Source organism: Narcine bancroftii, chromosome 2, assembly GCF_036971445.1.
Source record: "Narcine bancroftii isolate sNarBan1 chromosome 2, sNarBan1.hap1, whole genome shotgun sequence".
Taxonomy (NCBI): Eukaryota; Metazoa; Chordata; class Chondrichthyes; order Torpediniformes; family Narcinidae; genus Narcine; species Narcine bancroftii.
In genome coordinates this window covers 79,465,725-79,484,911 of record NC_091470.1, presented here as the reverse complement: position 1 = coordinate 79,484,911, position 19,187 = coordinate 79,465,725, and the positions used below count along the sequence as shown (strand labels likewise).

General features: G+C 41.3%; 1 protein-coding gene across 3 annotated transcripts in view; it reads right to left on the bottom strand.

Annotated features, from left to right (window-relative positions):
• The window catches only part of ccdc135 (coiled-coil domain containing 135), a 144,016-nt gene that overhangs the window by 102,595 nt on the left and 22,234 nt on the right, over positions 1-19,187 (bottom strand). For all 3 annotated transcript variants that reach the window (XM_069917196.1, XM_069917197.1, XM_069917198.1), the window contains 5 exons: positions 18,954-19,079; positions 16,920-17,114; positions 13,294-13,452; positions 8,990-9,208; positions 6,641-6,751 (listed from right to left, as the gene is read on the bottom strand). In XM_069917196.1, coding sequence (XP_069773297.1) covers positions 6,641-6,751; positions 8,990-9,208; positions 13,294-13,452; positions 16,920-17,114; positions 18,954-19,079 — 810 coding nt within the window. The remainder of the gene's footprint in view (positions 1-6,640; positions 6,752-8,989; positions 9,209-13,293; positions 13,453-16,919; positions 17,115-18,953; positions 19,080-19,187) is intronic.

The window sequence follows — 19,187 nt, the reverse complement described above, 5'->3', positions numbered from 1 at the left end:
GTTCTTGGAGGCTGCCTACATCTGCAAGGCGGACTTCACTGAGAGCGGCTATGTCGATGTCAAGTCTGAGGAGTTCATGTGCGATGAGGGCAGACCGACGTTCAGGTCGGTGGCTGTCAGCCTTGTCTAGCATGGTTCTGATGTTCCAGCATGCTAGCTTGAGTTTGTAAGCATCTTTTGAGGGGGAGGACGTGGACATGTCCTCGGGCCTGCGCAAAGGAGCTTTTAGGTGGAGTGCAGTGTGCGCAGTACTGGCCCCACCCTTTACACCCATGGTTCTTGTGCCTGTTCGGCTCTGAATCATGGGTCCTTTACCGGCATCACCTACGGCTCCTAGAACACTTCCACCAGCGTTGTCTCCGCTCCATCCTCAACATTCATTGGAGCGACTTCATCTCTAACATCGAAGTACTCGAGATGGCAGAGGCCGACAGCATCGAATCCACGCTGCTAAAGATCCTGGGTAGGTCATGTCTCCAGAATGGAGGACCATCGCCTTCCCAAGATCGTGTTATATGGCGAGCTCTCCACTGGCCACCGTGACAGAGGTGCACCAAAGAAGAGGTACAAGGACTGCCTAAAGAAATCTCTTGGTGCCTGCCACATTGACCACCGCCAGTGGGCTGATATCGCTTCAAACCATGCATCTTGGCGCCTCACAGTTCGGCGGGCAGCAACCTCCTTTGAAGAAGACCACAGAGCCCACCTCATTGACAAAAGACAAAGGAGGAAAAACCCAACAGCCAACCCCAACCAACCAATTTTCCCCTGCAACCGCTGCAACCGTGTCTGCCTGTCCCACAACGGACTTGTCAGCCACAAACGAGCCTGCCGCTGACGTGGACATTTACCCCTCCATAAATCTTCGTCCGTGAAGCCAAGCCAAAGAAGAAAAGAAAGAAAGAAAGAAAGAAAGAAAGAACAAGATTATGTAAGACTGAGATAGGGTGGACGACAAGCATCTTTCTTCTAGAGCAAGATTAGCAAACACAAGAGGACATCCGTATAAGATAAAGAGGAGGAAAGTTTTGAGAAGACGTCAATGGTAAGGGTTTTCTTTAATATACACAGATAGTGGGTGCTTGGAATTCATTGCCAGGGTGGCAGTAGAGACTGGTACAATAGAAACATTTGAAAGACTCAGACAAGCACATGGATACAACAAAAATAGAGGGTTTTGGGTGTAAGGTAAAGAAGGTTTACTTTGTTGAGTAGATTGCTATTGATTGGCACAACATCATGGGCCAAAAGGGACTGTACTGTGCTGTAATGATTTATGTTATTATGAATTGGAAATTAAGAATTACAGGGAATATGTGGGTAAACGGAGCTGAGTCCATGGCCAGATTAACCATGATCTTAATGAATGGTGGAGCAAGCTCAATGGCCAAAATGACCTATTTCTTACGTTTTTATGTTCTTCTGTGTTCTAGCCAATGTACACCTCATCATTTTTAGGAACACCTGGTGCTGCATCCAGCATGCTCTTCCACATTTCTTATGGAATTGGGGTGGATCTTCCGGTTTGAGGGTAATGATAGAATGAAGAATAGGCCAGGCATTAAGTTACAGATTGGAGGGGGTGTACATTTCTACTGTTTTTTTTTAAAATTTAGACATATAGCAAGGTAACAGGCCATTTTGGCCCATGAATCTGTGCCACCCAATTTACACCCCCAGTAGGTTTTGAACAGTGGGAGAAAACCAGAGCCCCAGGAGAAAACCCATGCATACACTGGGAGAATGTATAAACTCTTTAAAGACAGCAGAGTTTTTGAACCCCAGTCTAGTCCCAATCACTGGCACTGTAAAGGCATTGAGTTAACCGCTATGCCAATCGTGCCGCCCTATGCTATGTTATGATGGTCCACAACCCCTCCTTTTTGATCTGTCAAATAAGCTTCACATAACATGATGAAGAGTGTCTTTGGTGTGAAATAAAATGCTAGAAATACTTAACAGGTCAGACAGCACCTGTGAAAAGAGAAACAGATTTTGGTTTGGGTCAAAGACCCTTCAAGAAGTCCCTTTTTCAGGAAATCCTGTGAATGGATTTGGAAAGTTTTGCAGACACAGCATTGATGATAACTCTCCAGATTGAGATAATCAGTAGGCCCTTTCAAATTGTCATGAAAATTGGGGTTAACCAGGCAATTTACTTGGTTGACAACCCAGGCACATGGCTATTTGAAAGGATCCAACGGGTCAACCCAGTCAAAACCTAACCTGGTCCAAGACCTACCTTGAAGGTGGTCAGGGAACCCAGTAAAACTTACCCGGGCATTCTCCTATGTCGATTTGAAAGGGAAAATAGCAGACCTGGTTACACTGGTGATGTTTGTGCTTGCATGTGTGCAACATAGTGAAACCCTGGGCTGGCTCAATGCAGGATGCTGTTGCAGTGCTGCCTCAACTTGTCGCTACTGCAAATTGGAGAGGTGCCGTGAACAGGGGGGTGCTTCCATAACGTGTCGCTACTGCAAATGGGGAGAGGTACTGCCACGATTGTGGGGGAGTACCGTGATTTGCCACTGGTGCCAACAGGGAGTGCTGCTGCACCAATATGCCATTCTGGTTTACTGCAATGGCTCAATGTGGGAGTGTGGTCATCTTCCTTACCTATAATCTCCCACATTGCTGAAACCACAGTGGTGTGGGGGATTATGGGTAAAGAAGATGGTCATTACTCCTGAACTCCCACATTGAACCATCGCCGCAAACTAGAGCAGCACATCGTGGCAGCACCATAGCTGTATGAGCCGGCATCCTCCCAAGTTCAGGCAAATCAGTGGGGATAATTTGAGCAAAGCTGGTGAGATGGAGACCTGAATGATTCAGATCTCCATCTCCCCAACTTTGCCCGATCTCACCTTCCCTCTTTCCCTCACAGCCACAGCGGAGAAGGTCAGGGACGCTGTATATCAGCACCCCCCCCAGCCTGTTCAGCACCTTCCCCCCCCTCCACCCGTTCAGCACACCAGCAGCTGGTTCACAGAGGAGCCAACGTCCTGTGTCCGGGCCCAGAGGTGAGATGCAAGATGGCCTGGGAGCAGTGTGGGCCCTGTGTAAATTTTCAGGCAAATCAACCTCTCTCCCCCTCTTTAACCAAAGAATCCCCATATGCCTTTGGGCAGCACCCCACTCCATTTGCAGCAGTGGCATGTTGCCGGGGGAAGGGGGCAATGACTGTGGGGAACGGGTGGCAACTGATGGCCAAGACCAGGGAGGGGGGGGATTTACAAGAACCTTACTTTAAACAGAAAGGGATCCCCTGTGGGGCTGCCTCTGACTGCGTGACACGCCATTCATCATGTCATCACAGGGGCAGGGTCCCCCTTAAATCGCCAGGTTGGCGTTTTAACAAGTATGTTAGGCTGTTATTTGAAAGGCACATCCTGCCCACATAACCTAGTAATTTCACCTAAGTCCCAGGTGGGCTACCCAGGTTCTGCAGTTTGAAAGCATCCAATGTGTTAAAGGTTAAAGCCTTGTTTTTGATTTGTGCCTATCCCTTAAAGAAAATTATTGTTTGTAGTGTTACCATAGAGACTATGATGTCATATGTCATAATATCCGAGCGGATGAAAAGCTTGCATCTCATTCTTTGAAGAATTATGAAGGGGATGTAAGCACGAGATATTTTTCTTTGAATTCATTTTAATTCATCTTATTTTGTCTTATATCTGTTTGAAGTTGAATATCATTACATCATTATACAGTATGCTTTATTTATTCATCATTATGAAAATCTCAAAGCAAAGTTATGCAAAATGTTTATCTGTTTTATCAATGAATTCAAGCTACTTAAAGCTGCAACTACAAAGTTTGGTTTATTGGATTAATAAGATAGTCATTCAGAATATTGTCGCTCACATTTCCTTGAAGATGGCACATTTTGAAATTGGGAAATACTAGAACTTGAAAAGTGTCATCTATACAATGTGTCTAAATCAGTGGTTCTCAATTTTTTTTCCACTCACATACCACTTTAAGTATTCCCTATGCCATTGGTACTCTGTGATTAGTAAGGGATTGCTTAAAGTGGTATGTGAATGGGAAGGGAAGGTTGGGAATCACTGCTCTAGACCCAATTGTTACTGAAATATTTTGCTTGAAAAAAATTGTCATTGGCCCATTTCCTTTGTAGTGATGAACCAGTGCACATAATGAGTCAATTAAGTACAATTAAAACAGTGGTTTTCAAACTTTTTCTTTCTACCCACATCTTTGGCTTGGCTTCGCGGACGAAGATTTATGGAGGGGGTAAAAGTCCACGTCAGCTGCAGCTCGTTTGTGGCTGACAAGTCTGATGCGGGACAGGCAGACACGGTTGCAGTGGCTGCAGGGGAAAATTGGTTGGTTGGGGTTGGGTGTTGGGTTTTTCCTCCTTTGCCTTTTGTCAGTGAGGTACAACCTTAAGCAATCCCTTACTAATCACAGAGCACCGCCGGCATAGGGAATATTTAAAGTGTTATGTGAGTGGAAAGAAAATGGTTGAGAACCACTGAGTCTAAATGATATAGGAACCCAGGTTTTATTGCTATTCTGTAAACCCTAAGTTATGTTGTAGGCTTGAGGTCTTGATCTTTAGCACCCTTTTGTCAGTGTTCAGTTCAGTTGAACTTTATTGTCACATGTACTGAGATACAGTGAAAAGTCATGTTTAGCCATTCATAAGTCCTGGAAGTAAAACCCAATATGGTATGTAGAATTTCAGAGAGAGAGAGCAATTAGAATGGAGCACAGTCAACATTATTTTACAAGTGTGAAATTTGTTCAAGAGTCAAATAGCAGTGGGAACTAAACTGTCCTTGAATGTGATGGGATGTGATTTTGCACACATGAACTTCACAGTGTAGCTGTAACTGTGACACATTGTACTGAGAAAGAAGGAGTAACATTGTCCACAAGAGCATCTTTTCTAAATGAGCAATCATAATGGAACCAGAATTAGGAAAGTTGGAATGAAGGGAGAGAAAGACAGATGGGATGAGTCCTTCAATACTTTGGCTGCTTTTCTGAGGCAGTGGAAAATGACAATGGAGTTGAATGGTGGGGAAGGAGTTTTGTGTCATTATCTGAACCATGTTCACCATTCTCTGCAGCTTTTTGCAGTCTTGGATGGAGGATTTCCTGTACCATTTAGTGATGGATCCAGACATGATACTTTCAATGGTGCATCTATAAAGGTTGCTGAGGGATGCAGGGAACATGCTGAATTTCCTCAAGCTTCTGAAGAAGAGACGACCTTGGAGCATATTCTTGACTATCATGTTGATGTGGTTGGACGAGGTCATTGGAGATATTTATGCTCAAGAATATTTACACCAAAGAACATCAGACAGTGAGAAAGCAGTGGGAAATTTCAACCTCAACATTTCCTTTTGCTGAGGGGTGACTCCTGAGGTATGGAATGTGGCTCATGTTTTTCAGACTCTTGGCAAAAAACTTTATTGTTAAGGGGGTGTTGTTGTGCAGAGGGGTACGTTGATGTGGTGTGTTTATTTGTTGGAACAGCCAGAGCCTGCTTGTGCAGGGCTGTAAATTTATAATCTGCAAGGCTTTATATCAGACGGTCTTTGGTCACAGTTTTGGCTTACTTCTTTTTAGGACTGTACATTGCAAAACAGAAATGCAATCACAAGTAAATGCTGGGTTGTGAAAGTCAAAAAAAAGAAATCTCAAGTTTCTCTTGCAAGTCAGACTCTTAGTCTCCTTTGGTAATTGACTAAATCCTTTTCAGTTTCTAAAGTACACAGCTCCAGGAACAGCCAGGACAAAGCAATACATCCACCATCCTGAACATCTCTTTCATCTGCCACAAGCACACAGTGGCTGTATTTTGCACAATCGTCAAAATGTACTACAGTTACTTGGCAAGGCAATGCAAATATCACCTCCCATACATTTATCATCAAGATGGACAAGGACAGATGGTAGATGATAACACTATCCCCTGCAGATTATTTTCCAAATAACCCTGACTTGAAAATATATCACCATTCCACCACAGTCATTGGGTCTAAATTCAAGAACTTTCTCTCCAACACTGGAAACACCTTCACCATAAAAATTGCAATGGCTCAAGAAAATTCATCACAACCTTAACCATTTTGTCCTCTTCTAATGGCTTTCTCTGTCAAGGGAGGACTGCCTCTTCTACATGTTTGAAAACAGTCAGCTTGCAAACATTTGGCGAAAGTAGGATCTGCTTTCATGGACAAGCAACTAGGAAGCACTCATTCTCTGGGAACCTGTAGTTGGATTGTGAAGGGTCATGTGGACTTTCCTTCTGGAATTTGGTGAGAATGTGGATTGTGGTGGATCACATGACCTCTCCGTCTGGCATTTAGTCAAAAGTTGCATCACCTGCCAATTAAGGTAGGACTCTGGCCACCCATTAGTGCACACCTGACCATTGGCCTCTTTAAATCACTCGCTGAGGACCATTGGCTCCTATAAATCACTTACTGATTACCTGACTTAAATCTCACATAACAGTATGCATATGAATTCTGATGAAAACTAGAATAGAATTGGATCCTTTGAATCAGAAGCCTCAAAAGGAAGGTTGAGACTAAAATCATTTTGAATGAATTTAATGAATGATATATATTATGAAATTATTATCAGATCTTACATCATCACCCTCATCTAGAAGATACTCATACGAATTAGGAACCATTTCTTGATTCTCAGTTGGCAGCATGTACTCCCATCTAACAGGGTCAGAAAGGTCAAAAATGACATCCTGAAACAAAAAACATAACAGCACCAATTATTGTTCACATTTTGCCAGGATCTTTTTCAGGATCTCCCAAGCTTTGCTGCTGTAACTGTTACACATTGTACTGAGGAAGAAAGAGTAACATTCTCCACAAGAGCATCTTTTCTAAATGAGCAATCATAATGGAACCAGAATTAGGAAAGTTGAAAGGTGGGGGAGAATGACGGGGCTGGTCAATAGGCCAAATAGTCACGAATGGGGAAAAGGGCCAAATGGATGCCATTGATTTGGAGCAAGTTTGTGACATATCAGTGCCATTGACATGGGGACAGTGGCTACTAATAGTGTGGTGACATAGATGCCATTGCTGCAGGTTTCAGATTTCTGCAGCTGATATATCTTCTTGCTGATCCCTCAAAACAGGTTCAGTGTTGTACTCAGTGGTGGAACAACTGTTCTGATCTTGGTCATGCCATTTCAAAGATACACTTCAGCCACTGCGGTTTGTATTTATCTTTTGTGACCAATATGCTTTCTCCATTTGTTGAGTCGATAAGTAGTTCTGCACTTTGGGGTAGAATCAGCACGCATTGTTTAAACTGCCTTAACCTCCTATATAGTTCATCCCCATGGCTTTTGGCATTCTCAATACCCTGGTTAATTCAAATGAAGTTCCTGAAAATGCTAATTTTTAATAATTTTAATCCATTTTGAATAAACTGCAATATTAACAATTAACCAATGCACATCAAAGGAGAGTTATCAAACGAAATTTGACACAGGGTTGCAAAATGAGATATTGGGGCAGATGAGTTCTAGTTTTAGCATAGGTAGAAAATGAACCCTTTTTTAAAGTGGATACACTAAATTTTAAAAACAGATTTGCTTAATGAAGAAGTGAAACTGAAGTAGTAATAGACAAAAGTTGGGCTGGCAAAGCTTTCGCACATCTCACATATATTGAAGACAAACTAGGAGTTTGTTGGAATGAGTGATAATGGAGATAAAGAACAACAAGACCAACTGCAACATTGTATAATCAATTAATATATCAACACAGCAAAATGTCCTCAGACACAACAACAAAGTATTTAGGGTGGGTGAGTATTCTCTTGTGTAGGAGCTGTGGCAGTTACAAAAGGGAAGGCACCATTCTTGAAGAAATTAAATTTGGTAGCAGTTTGAATAGCCTCACTTTTACATAGATTAGAATCAGGTATGTGCCTTTGGAGTAGACAAGTCAAGAGGTAACAAAGCCATAAATGAGGCTTTCAGTGGCTAAACTGGCATAGAGCTGGGTCATGGTACAGATGTGGGAATATGGACCTGGGTCATGGTACGGATGTGGGAATATGGAGCTGGGTTATGGTACAGATGTGGGAATATGGACCTGGGTCATGATACGGATGTGGGAATATGGAGCTGGGTTATGGTACAGATGTGGGAATATGGAGCTGGGTCATGGTACGGATGTGGGAATATGGAGCTGGGTTATGGTACAGATGTGGGAATATGGAGCTGGGTCATGGTACGGATGTGGGAATATGGAGCTGGGTTATAGTACGGGTGTGGGAATATGGACCTGGGTCATGGTACAGATGTGGGAATATGGAGCTGGGTTATGGTACAGATGTGGGAATATGGAGCTGGGTCATGGTATGGATGTGGGAATATGGAGCTGGGTTAAGGTACGGATGTGGGAATATGGAGCTGGGTTATGATACAGATGTGGGAATATGGAGCCTGGTTATGGTATGGATGTGAGAATATGGAGCTGGGTTATGGTACGGATGTGGGAATATGGAGCTGGGTTATGGTACGGATGTGGGAATATGGAGCTGGGTCATGGTACGGATGTGGTAATATGGAGCTGGTTTAAGGTACGGATGTGGGAATATGGAGCTGGGTCATGGTACGGATGTGGGAATATGGAGCGGGTTATGGTACAGATGTGGGAATATGGAGCTGGGTCATGGTACAGATCTGGGAATATGGAGCTGGGTTATGGTACGGATGTGGGAATACGTAGTCTTCATGACAGTTGGATAAAGTGGGGTTTAACTCAAGATTAAATACAATGTCAAATTTATAAAAAATCTGCACAACCTCAAACAGTTGTCAAGAAAAAAAGACAGAAATGGGTGACTACAAAATGGAGTTAGTGACAAGTACGCAAGACAATGATTTTTGTCTTTCCAGTATTTTGAATGTATCTGATCATTATCTACAATTTTGGATCTAAGGTTTTAAAAAAATAAATACCTTGACGCCAAATTTGCAGTCCTGCATATTCACCCAGTAGTTTTTATAGTTCCAAATGCTTTCAATACCCAAAAATCGTTCATTAGTGGTTCCATAGCTGTTTCCTGTTAAAGGGTCAATGAAGAAGTTCTCTGGGACTTCCCGTTTGCCTGCAAGCACGAGAACCCAACAATGGACTCGCAGACCATACATGATATCTGGTGAATCTTTCATTTGCAGCTAAAACAGGAGAGAGGCACAATTCAGTTTTGCCATTTTATTAAATGTTTTTTTTTGCTTTCAGTGTGGTCAATGACAAACAGCAAAGAATTTTGGGCTATCAACAAGTATAACAAACTGGAGATGAAGAAATTTTAACAGTTTTCATGGTATCTTGGTGCAATAAATATATTGTAGATTCTCCCATCCGCTCATTTCTGACATCAACAAATCCTCTCTGGTTAGTGTCAAAGTGAGAAGGTGAAGGGAAATATATTAGGCTGGGGATAGATTGCTCAGACTATCCCTGAAATTCCACATGCATCTTTCAGATATCTTTTAACAGATGTTCAAAATGAGAACTGCCAATCTTTCAGGATGACCCTGAGCATCTCACAAATGTAATCAATTCTGCCAGTTCCATCAGTAATTAGTTCCTATTGGAGCTTAAAATTCAATCAATTCCCTATATAAGTAGTTCAGGGTCAGTGTAGGCCCCCAGGTAAGACAGTTAATTTTTTAAAAAGCCAGGTTCAAGGTGAACTCTGGGACAAAGGTTAATCTTATCCTCCGTTTACTTCTATTTGTCTTATGAAGAAGAAAACACCCAGCAGTCAAGTATGGTGGTTTTAAAGCGCGTCGAAAGAACCAAAGACTTGCTGATCCAAACCAAGGCTTTTATTAACTAAAAGACTGGAGCATATCACAAGTAGGTCGACCAGTCCAGAATGACCTGGTCTGGCTAGGAGCAATCCTTCAAGATCTGTCAGTAGGTGTGGCTACACTCTCAGCCAATCACAGTCATCCTACACTACCATCTGTACATAAGCACATTGGGGATAGAATCTGTACTATCACAGTGGTCATTTTACAATCTTTTGGGAGTCCACTAATGTAAGGTAAAACATCATGAGATGGGAATGTGTAGGGAGTTACCCTGTACAGGGCAGTAACAAGAAGGGGAGGTGTCCTTGTACTCCTGTTAGGTAAAACATCATGAGATGGGAATGTACAGGGCTGTAACAAGATGTAAATGCATCCTTGTACTTACAAGATAAGAGAGACATTGATGGATTGAGAGGCAGGAAGCTAGCAGGGAAAGGATAGCAACAGTTTTAGTCATTGGACAAGTAATGATATGATGATGTTCTAAGCATGTATCCAAGGGTATAAAAAATCACCATTTTGCTGATAACGGCAGAATGCATTCTCCGACTAACTTTGTTAGTCGCAAGTGTTACAATCCGGTAATAAAGAACAAAGAACCCTGATTTCGACTCAGCCTGGTGTTTGTCTCACTCATTCATGAACAAAGCAGACCTAACACTAGCTACTTCTCAATAAGGATCCAAGATCAATAGAAAGCGGAAATGGAGGACATCTCCCAGGAGGTATCCCAAAAAGCAATTGCCTAGAAATATGATCAAGTAGCCTTACTTTTCAAAGTTCTTTGCAATTGTACATTTGTTTAATCTGGATAAATTGCATTTGTATAACACAAAGGTCCGCAGACCCTGTAGATGAAGTAAAAACACAATGCTGGAGAAACTCAGCAGGTCAAACAGTGTACTTTATGTAGCAAAGATAAAGATACATAACCAATGTTTTGGGGTTGAGCCCTTCATCAAGCCCAAAACGTTGGTTATATACCTTTATCTTTGCTATACAAGTACACCAATGGACCTGCTGAGTTTTTCCAGAATTGTGTTATAAATTCCGTTTGTGATCATTTGAATTTAAAATTTGAGGGGGTACCCAGTTGTGAATCACCTTTGCAACACCATCACAATTTCAATGTCAGGGGAACACTAGATAATGTTATTCTCCATGCAATATTTTGTTTTCAACATTGGGAGAACTTATTACAGAATGTTCTGGAGGCATGGGGCATACTGAAATGACACAGCCTTAATCCCACAGGGCTAGTTTGGGAGACAAGAAACATCCCTAAATTCTCAGAATGCCCCCTACTGAATTGGTCCCCAAGAATCTGGATCTCTCACTTGGTTTGTACTGTTATTCTGCAGACTCAACCAACACAATGATATCCACTCATAACCAGTGCCTATATCTTGATGCCATTTCCCTGTCACCTTTTCCTTATAATGCTCCTGATCTCCCTTTTTACGATAGTAGTCCTGATCCGTCCTCTTGTGAATTTACTAGCCAACTTCTCCAAACCCGAACATGGCTGGCGAACACATTCCTTTGCCCCTCAGGGCCAAATCCCTGAGCCCAGCCTCAGGAGCAGTATATCAAGTAGTGCATAACCAAGCACAAAAACATTCAATGCCCAGCTTGTCACGATTTTTAGTGTGAACTGAAATTTGAAGTTAATACTGTTGAAAGAATTTTCATTCATATGCTTCAGTTAAACTTGAACTTAAAAAGCTATAAGTGTAATTGGGATTTAATCATTATACTTAGATATCTAATAGTATTGTATTACACTTTTTAATCATAATAAAAGAATGCTTGAGTATAATCAAAATCACAAATGTGTACAATCAGTAACTAATATTCTCACACTTGTTTCGCACTGTGTGTTTTTATAATTTATTTATTATTACCTACTTGTTAAATTATTTTTTTTTAAATTTAGACATATAGCAGGTAACAGGCCATTTTTGCCCCAGTGTATGTGCCACCCATTTTACAACCATTTAACCTACACTCCCAGTACGTTTCAAATGGTGGGGGGAAACCGGAGCCCCCCACAGAAAACCCACGCAGACACAGAAAGAATGTACAAACTCCTTACAGACAGTGTGGGATTCAAACCTCGGTCCCGATCACTGGCGCTGTAAAGGCATTGCACTAATCGCACCACCAATTGTGCAGCAACTGTTCCCCTACATAGCAAGAGTTCTCATGAGGTTATGCAGAGACCAGAAACTGTTGTGGAATGGGTGAAATCAGTTTGGAGAGTGGAAAAAGTTGTTTGCACATCCTCCAAAGACATGCTAAAATGATTAAGATGCAGGTGGGGGAAAGACTAGTTTTGTGTAAAGTTATCATAGCACAACACTAACAATCATGAGACTAAGGGCTTCCGCACAATGGGTGCACAAACACCTTTGCTTCATGGCGCTGCCTTCTCATAACAAATTCAGCATGTGAGTGATCAGAGCAGAATGCCTCATCAGCAGAATTCACTAACAAGCACCAAGGACCTGTTCACGCTGGCAGTTAGAGGAACACTCCTGGCCAGATCTTTCCTGCATGATCAAAATGTCAACCCCAATGCACATTGCTCTTCAGGTGACTGCTATGGACAGGAAACAGTTGCCCATGTCTTTGCAGACTATAGATTTGCTAAGAGTGTGGGGAAGGAAGAGTCCTTGTCAAGGTTCATCTTTAGCAGCAGTGTAACAGAAGACTCTAATTTATGGGCCATTCCCAGGGATGCAAGCAAAGAAAAAATCACCCAGTCCTGCTCAGTGAACAACACACTGGTCTCCCTGAAATTTATTGGCTTTCCAGCACACTGAAATGTCAACGAAGGAATGCTGCTGACTGGCACATTCCAGCAGCAGGTGTTTGTGCTGTGTGGGGAATGACCACAGTATAGGATCTTTCCTGCCACTGGGCATTGAGGCTTGTTGGGAAGTCTTTCAAACAACGGACAGGGGTAACCACAGGGGGCACATTTGTATCAATGGTGCTGTGTCAGTGTGGCAATAGGGCATAGAATTGAAGTTATTGGCCATTGGAAGGTCCTTGCTTGTGCAGCAAACACAGCAAAGGTGCTTAATGAAGCGATTCCCCAATCCTCAACCAGTCTTCTCGATGAAGAGAAGGCCACATCGGGAACACCAGATTCAGTAAATTACACCTACAAAAGGCTGCACTATTTTCCTTTGTATATATTTTTATTGAGAATAAAGTTTAATTTTGAAATTGTTTTTAAAAATTAGTGTTAAGTAACATAAAAAATGGTAATAAAGGACTCTTCTGGGGTTGTAGTTGAGGCACAACGTGGGGGTATTTTGGTCTACTCTAACAGTGTTGATCCTGGTCTGAGTAGTTTTTAAGAAGATAATGCCCATTCTTTATTTTGATAATTTATATACACAGAAAGGAAGCAAATCACAAAGAAGTCTCACATTTAGCATTTCCTCCATATCTCTCTGCTTCTTTTCCTCTTCTGCTTTCTCTTCTGCCTGTTTATGAGCTTCTTGATTCATTTCAACCTTGCTCTGTAGTTCCCGGACTGGTTTCACTGCATACTTCTTCAATGGTGGTGTGGCTTCTTTCTTTTTATCCTTTTCAAAAGAAATTGAAAATATATTCAGATGAAAGTGCTGACATGATGTACAGCCTGAAAGTAAATCTATAATTTTCCCTCCTTCCCTTCCCCTCATTGGTTCTGTTGGTTAAGGCTTTGTGGGTTTCTGCAGCAGTTTTAATGTTGAGCTTTTTGAGCTTTAATATTGACAGACTTTCCATTTGAGTTCACATATTGTCACAACAGGTCAATGGTAGATGCCATCTAGCTGGCCCCACACTCTGTCGTATTACCTAAATCACAGGAACGACTAAATGCATTAACACCATCATACCTGAAATTCTTATGAATAAGCGAAAGGATCTGGGACTATGTTCATCCCTTTGCAATTGGATCTTCAACTTCCTTATTTGCAGATCCCAATCAGTTAAAATGGACAATATTAAATCCTCCATGCTGAACATCAATACAGTTCACTCTAAAGCTGTGTGTTTAGTTCCCCCACTCTACTCCCTGTACACCCATGACTGTGAGGCCAAGTTCAACTCCAACTCAATCTATAAATTTGCTGATGACACCACTATTGTTGGCCGAATAACTGCAAATGATGAGTCACAATATCAAATAAAGATGGAGAATCTGGTGGTGCCAGCACAACAATCTTGCTCTCAATGTTACCAAGACCAAGGAATTTATTGCTGATTTTAGAAAAGAGAGGCCAAGAAACCACATACCTGTCTGCATTGATGGGATGGTGGAGAAGGTTAGAGCCCTGGTTCCTGGGATTCCATTTTATATTTGAAGACCTCTGGTGGAGCCACCACAAAATGGTGGTGCATGAGGTTGCAGTGGCTACTTCAGGTCCTGACAACGGTGAAATCCCCAACCCACTATGATGTGTCTATGATCGGGAAACCCTTATCAATCTTCAAAACATGAACCAGACTTTCAAATTAGCAGATCAGAAAGATTCTGTGCAGTTTAAACATACTGAAGTAGGCAATCCATGGAGCACATCACAGAAGAGGCTTGAGAGGCCATCAGAAGTGCTACTGAAGAAGGCAGACGCATGGAAAATGGGCCAGCATTGAGGTTAAATTAGGAATTAACCCTTTCAGACCCATGCTCTGATGATCTTACTCTCAAATGGAGAAGAAAATGAGTTACTTGAGGCTGCATCTGAACCAGAGAGAACTGTAAGGCTGCTGTGCTCTGGTGATTACAGAAATGTGGCTCAAGGACACCACTCCAGACTCAGTGATCCAGCAAGATGGCCTTATCTCCTTCAGGACAGACAAAGACGCTGATGTTTCTAGAAAGACTTGAGGAGGGAGACTGTGCAGTCATAGCAACGTGTGAAACCCAAAAGAATACAGACACTGCAGTAAAACGCATCGAAATACTGGAGGAACTCAGTGAATTTTCAGTATCCATAAGATGAAGGAGTTGATTGTGGTCTTCAGGAAGACCAGGAACAACTACCCTCCACTACGCATTAATGACTCTTTAGTAGAGAGAGTGGAGAGCACCAAGTTCCTTGGAGTTCACTTAACTAGTGGACATTCAACATCTCCTCACTTGTCAGGAAAGTGCAACAGTGACTGCACTTCCTGAAAAGACTGAAGTGAGCAAGGCTACTGGCCACCATTATGTCATCAAGAGCATTCTGGCTGACTGCATCACATTGTGGTATGGTTGCTGCCGAGAAATAGATCGGACCTTATCCATAGGACCATATCCATAATCCATAGAACCATAAATGGTAGAGAGGATCAATGGAGTCTCCCTCCCCCCATCGATATGATCTGAAGAGGGCACACAAAATCATTGAGGACACCTTCCACCCTGCACACAGCATCTTTCAGCTGCTCCCATTAGAAAAGAGATACAGGTGCATCTGAGCCAACACCACCAGGCGGAGGAACAGTTTCTTCCCATATGCAGTGAGAATGTTGAATAACTAAAGGAACTGCTCATACTAACCATCCAAAACTCTCTTTTTCATGAAACAAAATATTTATTTATATAATTGAATACTTTGTCCTGCATATGTATGGTTTGCCTTATGTGTGCTATGCCTGAATGTATGTCTACATGTTTACACCGAGGGCCAGAGAACGTTGTTTCATTGAGTTGTACTTGTACAATCAGATGAAAATAAACTTAACATCAAAGCAACTGTGAAGAAGACACACCAATGCTGCTACTTTCTTAGGATCCTGAGGAAATTGGCATGTCATCAAATCCTCTATCAAGTTTAGAGGTACACTGTTGAAAATATACTGACTGGATGCATCACAACCTGGTTTGGGAATTTGAGTGCTCAGGTAACATCCATTGGCAAGTCCACCACAGGGTCTGGCCTCCAATCCATTGAATGCACTTCTGCGAGGTGCTGCCTCAAGAAGGCAGCCAACATCATAGAGAACCATCATCACTCTGAAAATGAATTCTTTTCACTGCAACCTTCAGACAGAAGGTACAGAAGCCAGAATGTCAGTACCTCTTGGTTCAAGAACCACTTCTTTCCAACAGCAATCAAACTCCGAAACCTCTCCTTATTACACTTATCAGAAACTGCTTCAATACCACAAAAGGATTGTCTGCTCTACTGCTAAATTGCTTTTTTTTTGCACAAAGATAACTGAATGTTTATGATCTATATATTTTTTGTATTTATTGTCTATTTTATTCAATTAAGTACACTATGCATTATTTTTTGTTGATTTTGGAGGATTTTTTAAACCCTGTTCAGCTGAACTCGTAAGAATTTCGGTGCATATGTACATTGTACAACATTAAACTCATTATCAAATTGGTCTATTGAAGACAGGAAAGTTGATGAAAAGGAGGTTAAACAAATATCCAGCATCTATCTTCACAGTGGGATATCAAAAGGTACATCAAAAATTATAGCAAATAAAGAGGCATAAAGGGAGAAGTGAGAGTGAATCTTATCCAATGTTCATGGAAAGCACTACCAGGATAAATACTGCAGTAGTTAGATGCAAAATTTTCCTTGCTCTGAAACCTTCTATCAAACACTCCTCAGGCCAGGTAGAACCAGTTATTTTTCAATAGATTCTTCTGCACTCTGATTATCAAATACTCCAACACAGATTAAGCACAATTTCTGGCAGGTACAGTGTAAAGCTCCATTGACACCATACCATCAGGCTACAAAGCAGACACAATACAGGTTAGAAACAATGGCGCTGGTGGCTACTAGCCTTGAATGACACACAAAACAAAGGTTTTCACTGTACCTCAGTGCATGTGAAAAAAATAATCCAATAGTGTCAAGCTCTCTATATATGAGGTATAGTATATACGAGATACGTGCATGGTTAAAGGATTTCCACATAGTTCCTAAAACATGCTCAGAAGAGTAATTCCTGGTATCCTGCTGTAACAGATCTTCATTTTCTCATCAGTCTTTCTTTGGGATTCCCAAACTGCATGGTCAATGGTAAGAATATTTAACTGGGCAAATTTTCTTCTTACTTTGTCATCTACTTGCAGTAGCGGACAGATTTCTTTTGTTTCATCCATCAAGCAGATTTCCTTCACAGCATATCCACTGACACAGTAAGCATCATATCCCACACCAATCAGTAGTGAGCAGAGCAATGTGCTGAAGTCAAAGCAGTTTCCTTTTTGACGTTTCAGAACCGTGGTTGAGGAAAACAAATAAGATGGCTGGTAAAGGGATAAAAAGGTAAAGAACCAGTTAGAAGTTAAATACATGCGTTTAAGTTAAAATGCAACTTAACACACCAATACCAAACTCAGAGCAAAGTGATTTTTTTTTAAATTCTCTTTATTATTCTCAGCAATTGTCAGATGATAGACCAGGGATGGACAACCTTTTTTTTAAAAAAATAACTAACATTCCACCTTAAGTATTCCCTGAATGCCATAAGTGCTCTGTGATTGGTAAAGGATTGCTTAAGGTGGTATGTGAGTGGAAAGAAAAAGTTTGAAAACCACTGCTCTAATTGTACCTAATTGACTCATTATGTGCATGGTTTCATAACTCCAAAGGAAATGGGCCAATGACAATTTTTCTCATGCAAAATATTTCAGTAATATTTGGGTCTAGAGCAGTGATTCCCACTCATATTCCACCTTAAATAATCCCTTATTAATCACAGAGCACTTATGGCATAGGGATTGCTTAAAGTGGAATGTGAGTTTTAAAAAAAGGTTGTCCACTCCTGAGATAGACCATTACTGGGGATAATATAACACAACTATTTGCTATTTTGCTTTTGTTTGTGCCACTTCTTGTATCACAAGAACAAACTGACACTTTTCACAACTCCAGATGTTTCAAAGTGCCACACAATCATAAACACATAAGCACATGGGAGTAGGTATAAGCCATGCAGTTCCTCAGGCCTGAGCCATTTCAGTAAGGTCACAACCTTCAACTTGTTGATTTTCATCTTATTTCCCACAAATCTTAATCTTCTCTATCATATGAAAAATCATCTACTTCAGCCTTGAATATACAAGGGAGCATTTCATATTCACAGTAGTAAGAGAAAAAAAATTCCTCCTTGCCTCAGTGTGAAGTAATCAATGAATTGTCAGAACTGCATTCAAGCTTTCACAAAGAGCAACAATTCAGCTGTTTTCATCAAAAATGGCAAAATATTTCTCTCTCCACAGATGTTGCCTGACTTGCTGGCGATTTCTAGCATTTTTGTTTTCAGATTTTGAGCAACTACAGTTTTGGACCTTAGTGTACCAGCACTTATGTTCTCTCTGCTGTTCTCAATCCTCTGCTATTTACAGCTCCTCCAGAGAGTTTAACAAAACTTCACTGTCCTTTCTCAGCCACCACCAATCACATCACATTCTGTCTGTCTTAGTTTCCAATCGAAATACCAACTTATCCTAGTTCTGATAAAAGGTCATTAATCTGAAACATTAACTCAGTTTCTAGCTCCATAGTTGCTGCCTTACCTGAGCATTTCCAGAATTTTTTTGTTTTATTCGCAACAAGTGAATAGCCACAATATCTGTTTTAAGTGTTAGTTTTGATCATGAAACATTCTTTTCTCCAGACTCTGAGCATGTGGCACTGAGATAATGTTAATGAATGAAATATTAAAGATCTAATTTAATTCAATCACTCTTACCCATCCTTTTGAACTCTCTTGGAACCTGTCATGTTATGTCATTTACCTATCAAAACTAATATTCATTAGCCATCACTAACTTCCCTTAAAACTCGATTTCTTACTCTTTAGGTTTCTGGACAAAATTATAGATTAAGCTAAAGACAATGACCAACATTCTTACCAAAAGAATATTTGCAAACTAAGAGAGGAAAACCCTTCCTTCTTCTTGGCCATACACCAAACCAATCTTCTTGGTCAACACCTACTTGGCTCATTCTCAACCTGTTCAGTACTCTCTCTTTCGCTCAATAGTAGAACTAATGAAAAGGGGTGAAACTTGCTGTCAGTCATTGAGAAGCTGAAGTGACCCTTTCAACCAGTTTTATTGCTGTAATGCACAATTACTCACCACATTAGTGATAGGATCTAATGGATCCACAATTAGAAAATCAGAAACAAACTCTGCACACCCTTTCCAGGTGTATAGCTCCTTGTGGTTCGGCAAAGTTGGGCGAAGAGTGGTGCTTACAAACTTCTGTTGACAATTAAGAAAATTACCATTTTAGCATTTCTGTCACATCTTATTTAGAACAGTATTAGAAGAGTCTACCTTGCTCATCCTCCTCACCTTTCAGAATTTTGT